Source organism: Vidua chalybeata, chromosome 11 (genome assembly GCF_026979565.1).
Source record: "Vidua chalybeata isolate OUT-0048 chromosome 11, bVidCha1 merged haplotype, whole genome shotgun sequence".
Classification (NCBI taxonomy): domain Eukaryota; kingdom Metazoa; phylum Chordata; class Aves; order Passeriformes; family Viduidae; genus Vidua; species Vidua chalybeata.
The window spans coordinates 12,155,248-12,173,059 of record NC_071540.1 but is presented as its reverse complement, the minus strand read 5'-3'; the positions used below and the strand labels follow the sequence as shown (position 1 = coordinate 12,173,059).

Sequence of the window (17,812 nt, the reverse complement as noted above, 5' to 3'; positions counted from 1 at the left end):
CTGACTTCTGTATTCCTTAGAACACCCCCCAGAATGACAAGGTAAGGAGGACAAAAGAGAAGAATGCAGGCCCCACTGTAGAGGGTGAAAAGGAAGAGCTGTTCTCATGAATCAGGTACTTTTTCCTTTTACTTTGGAGGCCTGAGCAAGATACGGTACAGTTCACTATGAAACCTAAACAATCCTAAAGGAAAAGAACCTTCATTGCTTACATTTCAGTCCACTTCAAAAATAAAATACAATTTCTTTTAAAAAGAAATGATTTAAAGAAAAAACTGAGCTATCTAAATGTTATATCCTCTGAGAAAAGGAAGACATGACCCACAAGCCTGGAATCTTTTGGACAGTGGTATCAGAGAGGCACCAGTGCATGGATTTGATTAACTGAACTTTTTTTCTACAAACATTTCTCCACAAGAGTTTGAGTGGTGTGTAGCTGCTTTGCTAAAGAACTGTGAGGATTGCTGGGTTTAAAAGCTGAAGGGCTATCTGCCAAGCTGAACAGCACATCTATCAGCCATGACTTGGGATGACAAGTAAGGGATGACAAGGATCCAAGGGCATGAAGATGAACATAATTTAAAACAAAAGACACCATGACTAGTGCCAGTGATACAATTTATTGTGAATTTATCAACAGCTGCATTTTGAAAAAACCGAAGCACACCATGGGCATGAAATGAAGAAAGCAGAGCTCAGGGAAGCTACTGAAAGTCAAAATTACCTCAGTCATCCTTTGCAGGCTTGCAGAGGTGCAGTGAGTGCTGACCTATAATCTCCAATGGACTGTTTAAAAGAGACTGCAGAAACGGATGGAAGGAAACTCCATTCAGATCTATCATGCAATATCCCAACCACTGGCTCAGAAAGTCTTAACAACACATTGGATTTTTTTTATAATTTCATTCTGATTCTGCAGAGGTTATAATGTTACAAAAAGTTAAATGTCTGATTGTAAAGTTCAATATGTTGAACCAAAACATCTATTTCAATCCCTTCTTGATGTGCAGTACTATTTTTTGTCACTTGATTATTTGGTGCACCTTTGCATCAACAGAGAAGGAAAAGTAAACACATCAGAGAAGTCTACCTTTGTGTTTTGTTAAATAAATTCATTGAGTAGACTGACTTGAAGACTTTAAAATAGTACAGACCTTTGCAATTGTGAGAAAAATAGTGACAGATAAAAGGAACAAACTTTAATAAACTATTAGGTAGGGGCACAAGTCCAACTAAAGGCATTTTAAAGGTCGCCACAAAAACAAACAGATCCTGCAAAAGACTAAAGCAAAAGAGTAATGGCAAATATCAGTTAGTTCATTATTGGTCATGGTACCATGTGTTTACACATGTACAGAACATTCTTCAACGTTTAAAAATTTGGACTTATTTTTCTGAAATTGCACACTTTTACTCACTGCTTCCAGGATTGAATGTGTTTTAAATACTGACTTCAGGCATTTTTTGAGGTGTTTTAGCCCTGTCCCATTTTACACTACGCAAAAAATGATATAATCTAATAGCTAAAATAGTATTAGGCTAACACACAGTACAGAATTGCCAATCCCATGTAACCAGCCATCAAACCATCCATCTGCACTTGGCTCTACCACACTCTCAAAAAAAAAAAAAAAAGGTGCTATTTCTGAAATACCAACTCCAAATGCTAAGTATGCTATGGAGAGTTTTTGGACAAGCATTGCTGGGATAGGAAGAGGTTATTCCCACATAACCTGTAGAAAAAAGAAAAATTTACTAAACCAATGATACGAAAAGCAGATGACTTTTTATTGGTTTTTGCACCAATTAGTGCATTCTCCGAAAATGAGTAGATGCATCACTTTTGCTATCTGTTTTTGGGATTCTGAAGCAGAAGATGCCTAAATCTTGAAAGATATATAGTTTTAGAATCTCATCCAAAGGTCAATGTTTTTTGCCAGTACAGCCCATTACACAGTTCACACAGGCTGAGATTTACCTTCTCTCTTTTACATTTATTGGCAGGTTGCTGTCACCAATCAACAGCAGGCAACTAGAGCTGGGATACAGCCTGCCTTCTGGTGAGGGACAAACCAGGAAAAAGTTCAAGACAAAAATGAAAATTAAAGAGTGGAAGGCAGGAAGAATGGGAAGGGTTGCAAAACACAGAAAAAAATGTGCTGTTTATTAGACATAGAGAAGAGGAAGAATTCCAATATTATACCTGATATGCAAGTAGTTACATGCATTGGCCACAGGGAACAGCTGGGAAAAGGTGACAGCCACAGAATTATAGGCCAGGAAACATACACTCATTTAGACAATGCTTTGTTAATTTATTTTTATCAATCTGATATTGGATAGATCCTTTCTTGTTGGTTGCAGTTTCTTCCATCAGGACTCAGGCAGAGTTTGACAGGCTTTTTGAGAACACATTCCTGTCTCAGAACTTTCAAAGCAGTTCAGAGTGAGTTTACTTTTGCTCAATTAGTTTACTTTTTTCTTCCACTGCAGCACTTCTCATGACTTCAAGTTCTGCAATCACTTTAAACAGAGCTGACACAGAGTCCCTCTTTTACAGATCTCCATGAAATCTCACACAGAAAACTCTTTACTTGTCAGTGAGTAGCAGTGTGTAGCCACCTAAATAAACTGGCCTTTATCTAATATTGCTTTGATTTTTGATTTTACATCTTTTTTGTCAGCTGCAGAACTGCTGAGTTGTCCATATGGATTCCACAATGCATCCCCTCCTCTGTTACCGTGAATCTGCTACAGGAATAATTCTGTTTGTGGCAGAGGAACAGAATGACTCTATCCTTAAGCACTTTGCAGTACAGGAAAAAGACACTTCTGGTCCAGGCTAATTCTTAACAGCTACCACCACTCCAAATCTATCTTGCATACACGGATTCTGTACAGTGTCTGTTGCAGATACACCATCAGCTGTAGAACCAATTATCCATCACAATCCATGCCTACACCTGACTCGCACAGTGGCCCCAGGACAGACACTCCTTGCACACAGAATGGTGCCAAGGAGTAGCTGTGAGCCCACATCCCTGAGTACATCACTCTGTGTGGTTACAAGATGACCAGCATGGACATCACCTTCTTCCCTAGCAACAGGACAAAAGATAAAAGCAAATACTACTTCTTGTGCACAACACAGCCTTTATGGTTTACTACCAAAAGATGTCATCAATTTAAAATCCTTGAACTCAGAAAATTGCAGAAAATTACATGAGTAACAGGAACACAATATATAAAACAAGTTTGCTTATTTTAAAAAGAGAAGTTCATTTTAGATCAGAAAACTAAGTTTTTAAACTAAAGCTAAAAAACCACAAACTATCCCAAAGAGATTCTTATCAGGTGCTCACCTGCTCTAAAAGGCTTTTCTGTTTTTGATCATAAGCATTATCCAAGTGAGGTCTCATGAAGAACCCTACCAGTTCAGACAGCAATAAACGCTCATTTTAGAAAATTCTAAGTGCAAATATTATTTTATGTACAATTGTACCCATGGGAAGGGTGAAAATTCAAGCAATGATGATTGTTCATTTAGAGTTGGATAAAATGTGACGGCTCCTTGTTTAAAAGGCTTAGTAGATGGGTGAATTGCAGACTCTTACCTATGAATTAGAATGGTAAAATTAGGGAGTGTTCAGAGGCTGTCTCCTGGCAATGCACTACAAAATTTCCACATCATTTGCATGACAAAAGCTCAACATGCCACCTTTCTCCTTGCAAACCATTCTGCTATATTATTTATTCCTTCCCTGTGAAAAATGTCAGCATTATCATGCAGATTCTCTACCAAGGTAAAAGAAACTGTTCTAGATGACAAGGATTAGTTGGAACAAGCTCCCAAGAAAGCAAAGCTTAAAATGAAAGCTATCTGCTACTTAGAACATTTTGCATTAAAAAAAGCTAAAAACAAGGGAACATCGTTATAGAATTAGCTTTCTTAAAGTTAAGGGATATACAAAGCAAAGCATGATTCTCCACTTATTTAATTTCCTCCCATTTGGAAATAAGCTGATTAAATGTACTCACAACAGATGATGCCAAATTTGTCAGAAGCTTAGTGTCCTAGCAACAGGTGTGGTACAGTATTAGTAATAGACTAATGACATGCACTAATACATTAAAGGCTTGAAGCCATGTACTATCTTAAAAGTCTTTAAATAATACATCAAGTGCACATACAGAACTACAGAGGCTTCACAGTTCGGAGACTAAATACTCCAGCTTTCTATAAAATAATGTTCAAAAGCAAAACAAGTTGTGTAAGAAGCAAAAGCACAGAGGCCTTCAGGCACCCAATGATGTGGCAGTTGGACTTGACAATTGGTGTAGATCTGTTCCAATTAAAGGATTCTATTCTCTTTACCCACCTCCTTTCTCATCTCTGACACTGGTAAACATACAGCTATTTTACACAGGAAAATGTGGAGTACTTTACTGCAATGATCACACACATGAAGTGACTGCTCTAAAGCTGAGAGCACCAAAAGCTTCCTATCTCCTATCAAACACAACAATTAATTTGCAGTCCAGCTGGAAGAGACCAAATTGCAAAGTTGAATATTAATTTGCATTCATTTTAATTTAGAGAGGCATAGCACAATGCATATGTTGAAGCGTAAGACTGGCAGACACATAAATGCCATCCTCATTTTTAAGACAGCATTCTCATATGGCAAAGTTTTTCACAATTTCAATGCAAATAAATAGCTTTTAAAATCATTGGTGTAAGTCACCCACTACAGATGTTTCTTCTAATTTGCATTACTGCAGTTAGAAGCATCTAGTTCTGTAAGCAAAAGAAAGCCCACATATTTGTCAAATCTTGCAAATATCACCATAAATTCCCTTAATGCAAATATTAGTGCAAAACATAAGCACCCAGAAAAAAAAAAATTAAACAATATTGAATGCGGTTCACAGCACTTCAGGAAAGATTTATTTTGTCGCTAAAATCCCTCAGGTTTCTGTCCTCATTAATGATGTGTTAAATTCCACTGCAAGCACCTTGGCATGTGGAAGTTGTGTCTACTTGTCCTCCACTGACTAAAGCAACACAATACTCTACATGAAGGAACGTGTCTTGCCAGCTTTCCAATCCCAGCCTAGTCCAGGCATCCTCAAATTTCTCTAGTTTGCAGCATACACTTCCCTAAGAAGCACCTGACCTTTGCCTCTACTGTGCTAAGAAATCCTGTAGGTCTGACAGAAGGAGAGAGTTGCAGCTGGTTAAAAACACTGAGCAACTTTGCAGGGAACATGAAAGCTGGATGAAGAGCTCAGCTTAAGAATTGCAATGGAAAAACAAGGAAAGACATTCAAGAAAGAAGATGGGATGCAGATAACCAACCCTTTATAGAGGGAGAGAAAGGAATGATGCAAAGTCTTGAAGAGGAAAAAAGGTGTAATGAAAAAGTTCAAGATAAGCTAACAGAGAAGAAACAGTTTGATAAACAGCCCAAAGAATACAATTAGGAATCAGGTTGAGGGAAGATATTCATCAGATGAAGACCCTGGAAGCAGAGGTTGCTTAGACTAATAAAGAACAGCAGATTGTCCAATCCACTTAAACTCTTTTAGCATATCTTCATCTATATAGATGAAATGTAATGATGTAAATACAGAGTGTGACACAATTTACTTGCCAAAAAGGAGGAATAAACTATAAGGAGGAAAAGTGATAACATGTTTATACCACAGTAAGAGTAGGAGAAAGAATGGGGACTGATTATGCCAATCCTATCAGCACTTTGCATCTGGTCTCCAATTATAATGAGTTACTTTCAACTACTGGAAGAGGATAAATATATAAAATACATTTTTAATATATAGACTGTAGCAAAAGATTTAGGACCAAAATACTAACTTTATTAGAAAAGAACATGAAATATCCTGGATTTGGAGGAAAAGACAAAACATGCTGCAACCTTCATGTAATCAGATTTTTCTCCCCTATTTGTTTTATAAAGATTTTGTAACTGTTGTCTGATTTGTCTTATAAACAAGCCATTAAATTTTGTCTTAACCTGGCTTGGAATGAAAATAAAGACCATTAAGCAATATTGAGGTAAGTAAGGAGACACTGCTTTCACCTGAGGATGTGGCAAACAGAAACCAAGGTATGTTAAGGAGCCCTACAGTTTCTCAGCACCATTTGCCCCATGTTCAGTGAATGAGGGTGGGTTCCCTTCCAAGTTGTGTGAGCCAGCTGTCACCATGGATATTAAAGGAGACATCAATGACTATCCCTAAGCAATCCAGAGTCTCTCCAGCATAGAGCAAGATATTTGTGTGCACACCTGAACATTCCAAGCCAGAGAGCAGCACATCACATCTTGTGCACAGAGTTATTCCAACAAGACCAAACCCACATATCTTTCTCTTCAAAGAGTATGATGCCAAAGCCAAGTCTAATTTACCAGGACCTTACACCTAATTCTGAGCTCAACAATAATTGGTTTTATTGGTCAACGTTTTCAAGATAGTTATCATTACATTGAAGGGAGAAAATCTTGCCCAGGAAAGGCTGTAAGCTTCACAAAAGGTAACAATTCACAGCATTGTAAATACCAGTAACTGTAGTTAAAAAATTACCTTCTATTCAAGAAAGCCAAACTTCCTACCTTTACTACAGGGTGTCCTCCAGTAGATGCTTTTACTGCTCCTCTGCTTCCTTCTGTTTCATAGTGAGCTCTGTGATGAGTTTTAGGCTGGACTTCTATTTTCAGTTCACACTGCCCATAATGGCTTGGTAAAGGCCAGTCAAGAGGTGGCAATGAAGATGTGCTGCAATCAAGACAAGCACACTGTGGTTACATGAACGGTGCCATGTGGCCACAGCACAAAGCCTTCACTGTAAAAGGCAGACAGACAATGATGTCACTTCCCTAAAAAATGATAACCAAATAAGAATAACTATCATCTTAAAACTGTTCTGTGAAAATTCCACAGTTTTGCTGGTACATTAAAATCTTCAACTAGAATGGAATTTCTTCTTTCCAACACCTGAGCAAAAGAAAGGTACTCTATGACCCACACTACCAGTGCTACTCTATAATGCCTTTATATTCACTTTTTAACCTTAAGTATATCAGCAAGCAAATTCAAATGTGGTCTAGAGGGAACAGTGTAAACTCAATCTGCCAGTCATTAAGTTTTAACTTTGCATTATTTCCCAACTTGCTGTTTTTGTTTTCCTTTGGCAAGCACTGCATTTTGTTAACTATCATTAAAACGAACACTATGTGATCACCCTAAGTTTTAAAAAGCTACTTGCTCTATCTAAGCATAAAGACTTACTGCAGCAGGCAACAAAGACACCTAAAATTGTGTTCAGCTTGTCCATAGACACTTACATACAGTAGCAAAGTCACTCCAGGGAAGAAGAACAAAATACAGTAACAGAAATAATATGGAAGAACCTCAAACCAATGTTTACCTTTTACCTGCACAGATTTATAGACTTAAGATTCTAATAACATGAACAGTCAGATTCAAGCCAGTAATTACCTGGTAGAGTAAATTAAATTATGAATATTTAAAAGTGAAAATCTGTTTATCTCTTATGTACCCAAATTTCTCTGTCAAAATAGTTGGTATACACTGAACAGACACGGTACCTGAGAGAACTCTGTTAATGCAACACAGGCTATACACCAATTATTGGGAGGTATTACTGGAAGTTGAATGAAAAATTCAGTCAAGAAAAAAGTGTTTGTTGATCATGACCACTCTCCATACAGTGTCTCAGAGAGACTTACTCCTCCTGCAATTAACTAACTATAATGTGGCACGAGTTGCATCAGACTCACATTATCTTTTGAAAAAAGATTTGGCATACTAGGACAAACATGGAGACAAGAAAATAACCAACTCTCAAAATTTTGTCATTCTTTGAAAACAAAAAGAAAATAACAGCATGAGAGAGCAAGGAAGTGGACTGTGCACGTGCAGATGCCTAAAACGTTAAAAAATTGCAAAGCTTCCAAAACAGAGATTCCCCAGTAAATGACACAGCTTTTGAGGCTGCACTGCATCAAACAGATGTTTTCTAGATGTAGCTGGTCTGACAGTTACAGCTGCTTCCCTTTTGATGTTGGATAGCCAAACTGTTGTTTCTCTCTGAATATTTTCCTTGCTGTCTCTGTCCCTGAACTTCTCAGTAGCAGTGGATTCTTTACAGGTTTTAGGGTGCTCTGTCATGTACCTTTCTGCTTTGTAGGGATATCAGTTTTATATTTTTGCTTCCACATCATCCTTACACATTTTTCAGACAAGTACTATAGAGGAACACATTGAACCAAACCAGTGATCTAATTTGGGTTCATTTTGAAATGTAAATTCTTTAATCCTATTAATTTAACAGTGTCCTAATTGCCTGTACTAAGGGGTGGGAAGCAGGGTGGGAAGCAGAGTGGGAACTTCCTAGCCAGCACGGTCACCTTCTTAAAGTCACACAAAACCACAAGACTGTACATTAAATAAATCAAAAAACCCAGCAGAATATAGTCTACAAACTCTTGGTATTTTGGTTTTTTTGGTTTTTGGTTTTTTTTTTTTTTTTTAATTCTAAGTACAATTCAATATAAAATGAGAAAAATCATGTCAGCCTTTGAGGTGCAAGAAGTAACAAATCTGTATATGTTTTGAATACTTTTTCATATGAAGCAATGCTATTTTGTACCAGATACTGAATATGGGAAAGTAGGTCTGAAGCTGTCAGCTTTACTGCATTTAAGGATCTGTTCTCAAGAAAATATTATTCAGTCTACACTAATAGGTGAGGATCATCAGTAAAACTGCTAGATTTAGCTCACCACAGTTATCTGTTGTAAACTGTGCCCTGAACTTCTGCACAATCTCTGATAGTGCAGAACTTAAATTCACAATTTAGTGGTGCATTACTCTTAAAATATCTGGAACATGTTACAGAATAAGCAGCTCAGCTGCTTCAGAAATGAACAAGTACTTTTTCTGTCTCTCCCCAGCTTATGCAGCATGACAGCTTTGTGTTATTGATAAAGACACTTTGCATTCAGAACCCAGATCAGCTGCTAAACATGAGGGTTTTTTCCAAGTTATTTTAGAACAAAAGAATAAGAAAAATAAGACCTCTTATGTTTTAAAACCCTTCACTTTTCAGTCTTGATGGGGAAGGAACATGTCTGTAGATATTTCCACATGTTCCATTAGTAAGTTCTACCCAGTTCAGTGCCAAATTACTGTTAGAATAGCTTGGGACTTAGCCTTTCACAGAAGTTTCTCTCTCTTTTTTTTTAATTAAAAACCTTATTAGCAATGCAGTAACCTACTAGTAAAGGACCAAATCACATCAGGATATGGAAGTGATAAGTGACAGTCATTCTAAAGATTTTATTAAATTAAATCTTTGCACATTGTTGAAACAGCACCAATCTGTAAACTTACAAATGTTCTTCTGAAAATACCAAGGGAGTTCTATTATCTGATTAATGCAAGCCTCGGAAGCTCATACTCATATATATCACATCAAGACTAAAGACTTTGGAGAACAGCAGCTATTAAAGGGACCTCAGAGGTAAAGAAGGAACCCGTTGGCAGCATTCTCAGCAGAAGCAACAGCATTTAAAGGTATCACTCCATTGATTTTATCAATATTAATCTTCTCTGCAACCATTATCTCCAAAACAGAACTGATTGATGAGGAAACAACTGATGCTCAGTATAAGAACAGCCAAACATGGCCATAAGGACTTCAGCATTCAGACCTGTAAAAGGCAGGGCACAGCTCATGGGCTGACTCTGCCCCTCTGCCATAGGAAGCAGCTTAGGGCAGAGACAGGACTGCGGCCCCAGAGCAGCGTGTGTGGGACAGAAGGGAGAACAAAGCCTAAAAACAATTACCTTGTACTTACTTGTAGCACTGTTTTTGAACACAGGTGCAACTGACAGAAAAATTCATTTTAGCCACTCTGTATTAAAATGTTCCTACCTCTTTCTAGACACTAATTCTAGTAGTAAACTTTCAAAGACACCTCACAGTATCTCCAGATAGTTGTGAAAGTTCTTACTTCCTTCACTGGTTGAGATTCCCAGATCTTCTAGAGAGATACTTTTATTAATTTTTAGTTGCAGCAAAAATAGTTTTCCACGTAAAGCTCCTCCCAACATTTCAAAATAAAAAAGCTCACTGACCATACAATGGCTATTCCAATTTTTTTCACATCCCAAGTTTTTACAGAGATGAACCCGCAGTGTATTCTGTGACAAGTCAATGCTGCAAGACAGCAACCCTCTGAGAATCTCAAATCATAACTATGATCCAATACTATGGTTTTCAAGAACTCTTGCAGAGCCAAAATACTGCTGTGGCTGCTCTTCACTGCCTAGAACAAAGCCATAAATTCTCCCTGATGGAGAAATTCTGAAGTTAAGAAGTTTGGGGGCATTCCAGCTGCCACACTGGCCTATCACAAGACTTTATTAATACAGTTTACATTCAAAATACCACCATTCTGCTCCTAGCAGAGCCACGGTTCACAATGCTGTCAGAGTACTGGTACAGTGAACTGCCATGTGGAAATCTCTGTTCCATCATCCCAGAGCAAAACAGAGAGATGAATAACAGGTACAGCACTAAGGTCCTGCACTAAACACTACCTGAATTTCCCTGGATTGATTAATGGTGTGTAAACATTACAGTGATAGCCTCGCTTATTAAAAACTTAAGAGGTTCAAAGTTCCTTTGCTTGTCTCACTTAAGTGGGTCTTTATCTTCAAAGTCAGTAATTTGCAAATATTTTCATTTTAAAGTTTTGCTAGTAGAATAGCTGGTGTTATTTCTATTTATCAGAAAAAGGTGATAAATACTTGGCAGACTAACTTTGTCTATAGAAATCTTTCAATGTGAGTGCAGTACTTAAAATGAAGACTGAAGGCCCAATATACTTACAGTAAAAATAGGACCTAATTCTGTTCCTCTCTATTGACTTTCAAGAGAAGGATTCAAACCAAAGGAACAGTTTTCTCCAGTATTCCACTATCTACCACTTTATGTAAACTAGTTTTTTCCTGAATGAATTAATTACATTGTCAGCCATCCTAGTTTTCAGCAGTAAAATACTCTCAAGCTGCCATTACATGTCCACCATTAAAGTTATTTCTGAGCTGTAAATACATCTGTCAAAGACTGTTTGTTCATCACCACTGGGACAAAGAAACTATTTGATGTCCAATCACTCCTCAGTGTCATAAACTAAATTCATGACAAAACAGTCTGGAGACAAACATCAATTTACGTAGCAGTTTTTCAATCTGTGTGTAAGTCTCTATGAATTCCATGAGGGAAGTAAAGAAAACTAGGTTTTATTTCAAGATTTTTGACCATTAATGAATATTGCCTGGTTATCTTCCAGACACAAAAGCATCATTTGTTGCCATCAAATACTGTGGGACTAAAGAAAGAAAGAAAAAATAAACCTCATTAAGATTACTACCCTGCAAATGCCTGTTTGCTTGAGACACAGATTAGATTCTCAGGATCCACTGGACCAAACCTAAAGTCGACTGTTCCACTAGTCATTCATGTTAAAATTTTAAGTTTAAAGCCATCAAGCCTAAAAGCAAAAATACCAGAACTGCCATGATTTTCAATTGCATCATCAGTGAGTGCTTTTCTAAGAAATGGCCCCATGTTACCTGCACCAGTGCTGGCCTTGTCTGTGACAGTCCTTAACTCCACAATACCATAACCAAGGTCAGCACCAGCAATGCTCCTGATCTCTTATGAATTGTACTTGTAGAGTGAAGTCCTCACCAAAGATATTGTATTATATCATCTGCTCAGTAGAGATTTTAGGTGATCTCTAGACTCTTTTTATTCCCCTTGTTCAAGTAAAAAAAGTACTGTAAAACAGACTTTCTGATTATTTATTTTTGCACTTTCTGGAACTCTTACAACCCAAGCTCTAACAGCAAGTATGAAAGAAAGTCATAAAATCAGCACATTTGTGGAATGCTGGAGTAAAACACTAGTGGGAAGGTTGGATCTACTATCACTATCTACTAACCCCAAGAAGAAAGGGTTTTTTAAGTGGAGGGGAAGGAAAACATGAGACACAGATAAAACCATGTGGGGAGGCTGGGGGTGAAAGAAAGGTATCTTAAACAGCAACAAGAGTAACCATGTAATAAATAAAATTACCAAGTTAATTGCTGAATATTCTGTAAAATGACCAACTGAATCTGCCATCATACCTGCTGAGTAGGTATGATGCAGACACCTCCACTACTCCCTGTACAGAAACTGCTGCCCAGTTCTTTCACTTGTAGGAAGGAATTGCTGCAGTGGTCCTGCCCAAGCCCCTGCCTACACTTATCTTTGACAAGGAGCAGAAAGGGGACTTGGGGCACACACTACAGAGACATTTTTCATATGCTACTGACTGGCAGATTATGAGTTTCTGTGACCAAATAACAAGCTGTCATTTAACAAACCAGTTTGGATGGCACGTGAAATATGACTAATATGCTCAAAAGCATCTTAGATATTTTTAGATTTTCTTAAGAATTGCACACTTACTGAAAACAGAAGAATGAAGGAAAACATGGTCAGGCCTGACAGATAAAGTAGATAACAGATTTACAAACCTTTAGAGAGCGCTCAAAGCTGAAGGTGCTACCTACGCATTTCACACCACAGAACACGTCAGGCAAATCACTCCCCTTCTTCCAGGGGTCAGTTATTGCAACTGGGTGTGTACTTACTTTATCTGCTTGGAATCAATACTCCTGTTTACTTCATACACTACTTTGTGCTTGACAATACAATCAAGACATTCTAAAGTATACTATTTTTACTATATCTTGTAATTTATACTACAATTAATACAATTGTACATACATTATGGAATAAATACATCAATAGTGATTACATAATTCTTTATGACAACTAGTATGCTCACTTTTGGTCACCATCATCAACTATTTAGAAACAGAGGATCTTCTTGCATTTCATTTTTATTTATAAAAAGTAAGGGTCAGCTTAGGTTTATAAGACTCAAAACTACAAAATACTATATGACAGAATGGAAGGTTTTACCTACTGAAGATGCACACTGCCATAGCCCCTGTGGAACAGGCTACAACTGCTAAGTAATTCAACATTTCAATGAGGATACAGCTGCCAGTGCAGCCATTTCCACCAATTCTATAGTCAGCCGACATTTTTGGCAGCAAACACACCCAGCTTAATAGGTTTATGTAGCTTCCTTGTGCATAGGTGTAGTCTTCATTGTCTTCTGTCTGTTTGCCCATCTTCTATTTACAGAAATTCTTCAGCTCCTGCTTCTAAATAAAGTCTGACATTTTAAAAAATATTTTTACTTTTTAATGAAAACACAAAAATTTTGTTTTATTCAGTTGTACTCAGTTTTCTGCAGTACAAGAGGAAACAGGTATGAGCTGTCTGTGTTTCAAACCACTTTGTTCATCCCACAGAACCATAGATCCACACCCCATGCCTGTATGTTCATGACCTCTAACCCTACAGTAGCGCTCACCTTTTATGAACAAAATTAGCATGCAAGCTAACAAAAACGCCAAGTTAGGACTGCTTAGTATCCTACACAAATATAATACAATTCCAAAATACACAAATAATTAAAACAGTCATCATTGTTTTAGTTTGAATGAAAAGATTCTAGAAACAGATTGAACACCTATTACTAACAGATGGCAATGGAACTTAAAAAAAACCCCAGACTTAAGGACAGTTATCTGTTAACAGTAGTTTCAGACCTGGTAGAACAGATTTTTCCAGCCAGCAGCTTTGTGTCTTTACTGTTAAATTTTACATCCGTAAACAGGTATGTGGAAGAACATTAAAGGAAAAGAAAAAAAAAATCACTTTTATTTACTAAAATTAGTGCAATTCTGTGGAGAGAAATTAAAACCTGTGGTTATAAAATTAAGCAAAAAATAACCAAATGGCTTAATAAATAATAAATATTGTTCAAATATATTTAGCTATTAACAAGCCAAGCTAGGTGACAACTTCTCAAGAATTTATACAAGCTCTGTAACTTGAAAGATCACAGAACTGATCCATCTAAAAAGTAACAGACTGGAAAGGAGGGGGACTTTTTCCTCAATTGACAAGCTCCCTCTTCTGAGTCCCCACAAATCATCCTGCTAGCACATGAGAGGACTGCAAAAGGAAAAGACCAATTTAATTCTATCTTGGATGGTGGAAATACCTTGGAACTACATCCCAGACATGCATTCTTTCTAGATGATTTTCAGCATGGCATACAAATTTCTTTCTTTATTCCATTTCTAGAATTATCTGAGCCCAAAGAAGTAAATAGACACAAAAGCAAATAAACTCCCTACCTCTTTTGTGATCTCCCAGTTTTGTAAATTAATCCAAGTCAAGTTTCCCTAGCTATATTAAAATGTCAAGTGCTCAGATTAGATAGAACTGCAAAGCATGTACAAAATCCACAGGCATTTAATTCAGCTGGGCTCTGTGCATATATACAAATTTTACTTAAATAAAACTAATCCTATTTACAATGCATCTACTGTATTTTTAAAGATGAAGGGTATTTAGTATCTCAACTTGTTTTTTTCCTATTTATAGCATCTATCCGCCTTCAACAAGTTTTATTTAAGAAGTCTTAATGCATCACTGAAATATAAGGGCATTTATATGTCTATTTAAGATGCACAGGAGGGGAAAAGCAGGAAGGAGTTACTTTCTAATCACTTACCGGAATATAGGCGTGTGACCAGGCTTCGGTTTGTTCCAAGTAAAGTGCGAAGGAACAGAAAGAAATTGGTCTCCAGGCAAGTCTTTTTTCAAGGTGTGCTGAGGTCCAGAGCAATCATCCACTGCAGTTTCAAGGGATGATGACAAGTTACCTTGCTCTTCAGGACAGATATCTATTTTTCCAGATAAAGTGGCAGTCTGATCCTCTGAGGTCTTTCTGGTTTTTAGAGGAATATCAGTCTCTGTACAACACTGAAACGGTGAAAGCCCAGAGTTAAGGCCTTGTACATTATGAATGGAAGTGTTTAGCCACGTGTCTTCTGTTATGCTTCCTCTGGGAGAATGGCCAGGTGATGGAGTTGGAGAATGGTGAGGAGAGAGAGAACCAGCATAGCAAATCTCAGCACTGGAGTGTCGGCGTTTCCCACAGGGGGATGTAGGTCTTGATGAGGGCCTTGATGTTGGTCTAGGGCTCAGCCAATTTTCATCTGTAATACTAGTTCTAGGAGAATGACATGGAGACTGTCTAGGTGACAAGGCATGCCCAAACCCGTAAGGCTGCTGCCATGATTCATCACTGGGACCTCTTGGAGAACCACCAGGTGATGCCAAAGGAGAGCCAAGGGTAAATCGAGCAGCTGCTTCATTTAGCTCTGAGTCTACATCATCATAAACATGGGAAATGGATTCACAAGAGGAAGCATCTGAAAACCAACTCCTGGATGAAATGCTGCTGGCAGGGCTCGGACTAAGGGATGATTCCCTATATGATGGCTCAAGAGGAAGATAGAGATGGTCCCGGGAAGGCCTTTCCATATACTCATTTTCTGTGCCATTTGTGTGTAATTCATCTTCATTGGCCTCAATCCCCTGGTGACAGTTGGGTGAAATCGATGTGATTTGAATGCTGGGGCACTCGAAGGGTTTGGGTCCACCTAGTGGACTGTACTTGGATTCTGGTACCTCGCAAGTGCCTTCATAGTTCTTGAGACTCTGAAATCTTGTAGGAGAGGAGTGAGACTGCAGTCCATGGCGAGGAATACAAATTGGCTGATTGACAGAGGAGGATGGCTGGTCTACATTAAAGATGTATATGGACGCACAGTCATCTGACTCAAGATCTGAAAACGAAATTTAGAAAGATAAAAAAGTAGTAAGAGTCAGAATAGTCAGAACTTGGATAAATGCCATAAACAAAATCCTTTGCTCCCCAGATATGGACTGTTATCAACATCCTAGACATTTTCTATTGCACTAGTTACAAAAAACAAAGCTAATTCTTAATTTAAAATTTTCCCCAGTCTATTTTACAACTAAATATGACTACAGTATGATTGTTTTACCATAAATTCTGTTTTCAATCAGATTTTACAGTTTATACACATCTTCATAAAGAAATTATAATGCAAACAGAAAAATGGGTTAAAATCCAGAAAGGATCTCAGCTTGAACACTCAATTCAAACTTCATCTTTCATAATTGTATTCCACTTATAAACATTTTTAATAAAAAATCATTATAAGTTCACCTTTTTGACACGAATAGGACGAAGGTACTTTCTGCAAGCTCTGCCAATACTTACAAGCACCAGAACATCACATCTGTAATACTGATCTACTTTTAACAATAGAAAGCATCTTACAGCGACTCAAGCTTGAATGAAGACTATGAACTACTAAAAACATTCAACCAAAGGAGGCCTAACAAAGAATATTATTAGAGATACTATGAAGAATCATACTCCTAAGATATATTTTTTGTAGGTTAGAAAACTCTCAGATGCCTATGGTAAATAGGATTTTTGAGGAGAGTCGCATGAAGTTTGAGCACAAGTTGTCCAGCAAAATAAGGCAAAACAAAATATTCTCAGACCTCACTAACTTATCCAAAACACAGGAAATATTCCAAAGAAAAACAAGCAATTGAGAAGGAGTACAAGTCCCGTTAACAGAATCAGCCACTTTGTCTCACAGAACTGAAGCAGATTTTCTTGCCCCACTTCTCAATATTAAATTCACTGCCAATATGAGATATTTGTCTGAAACAAAATTAGAAAACACAACTTTTTTTCCATATTTTTTAGCCATTGTGTTTCTTTTCACTTGTAAATAGGGTCTTCACTCTTTAATTTTCCACAAATCTAAGCTAGATAACATTAATTGCATCTCTAGCTATTAGCTCTTTTTTAAAGATTATTTTTATCCTGAGTATCAGCAGACTAATAATATTTGTTTTAAAATAAATGTATTCTCTCACACAATTAGTTAAAATATCCAGACTGGAAGCTATGTACTTTAGACCTTTCCATGACAAAAAAATTAGTTTGTTAATGAAGTCAGTCTATTACCAGTTTCACTAATAGCAACCAGCTTAAAATTAACTAAAACAGAAATAAAACATCAGCTTCTCAGAGGGAAGCATCTTCAAATGAAGAGAAAGCACACTGTTACCAAGGAATGGACTACATTCCTCAGACTTCATAAAGATAACAAAAAAGAAAAGGCTGAAGGTTCATGAGCAAGGAACAACTCTATGAGAAATCTATTAAAGGAAGCATACATTGCATTTAAGGAGTACTTAGTGATATTACAAGCACTGCATGATTTTATATGTATTATGGTTATGTATGACAATTATCCATATTATATATCATTAACTACTATTATAAGTGTTAAGAGCACAGAAAATCAGCATAGGTTGATTTCTAAAAATGCACACACGGAAAGGACCAGGGTTCTCAGGAAGGACTACTGCACGTATCACACACAATTAACTAAGGCTCACTATGTTGAGCACTACCAAAACTGCACTTCCCTTTTCTTTCACTAGGGTAACAAACATTTTTAAAAACATATGTTAAGGGCCTTTCTTCTTGCTGTTTTCCATCACAAAGCATGAAATGCAGACAGTAATTGGTTCTACGTTTTCCACATCTATTGGTGTATTAATGTGCAAGATCACAGATATCTGTTTTCTAACTCAGTATTAATAAAAGCATAGATCTAGGGAAGAAAAAGGCAGTCCTAATGAAGGCTATTGTCTAGCTTATAAAAA

General features: G+C 37.2%; 1 protein-coding gene across 3 annotated transcripts in view; it reads right to left on the bottom strand.

Annotated features, from left to right (window-relative positions):
* NFATC3 (nuclear factor of activated T cells 3) overlaps positions 1 to 17,812 on the bottom strand; it is a 64,310-nt gene that overhangs the window by 32,815 nt on the left and 13,683 nt on the right. For all 3 annotated transcript variants that reach the window (XM_053952688.1, XM_053952689.1, XM_053952690.1), the window contains exons 2-3: positions 14,760 to 15,879; positions 6,633 to 6,795 (exon numbers count right to left, since the gene is read on the bottom strand). In XM_053952688.1, the coding sequence (XP_053808663.1) occupies positions 6,633 to 6,795; positions 14,760 to 15,879 (1,283 nt within the window). The remainder of the gene's footprint in view (positions 1 to 6,632; positions 6,796 to 14,759; positions 15,880 to 17,812) is intronic.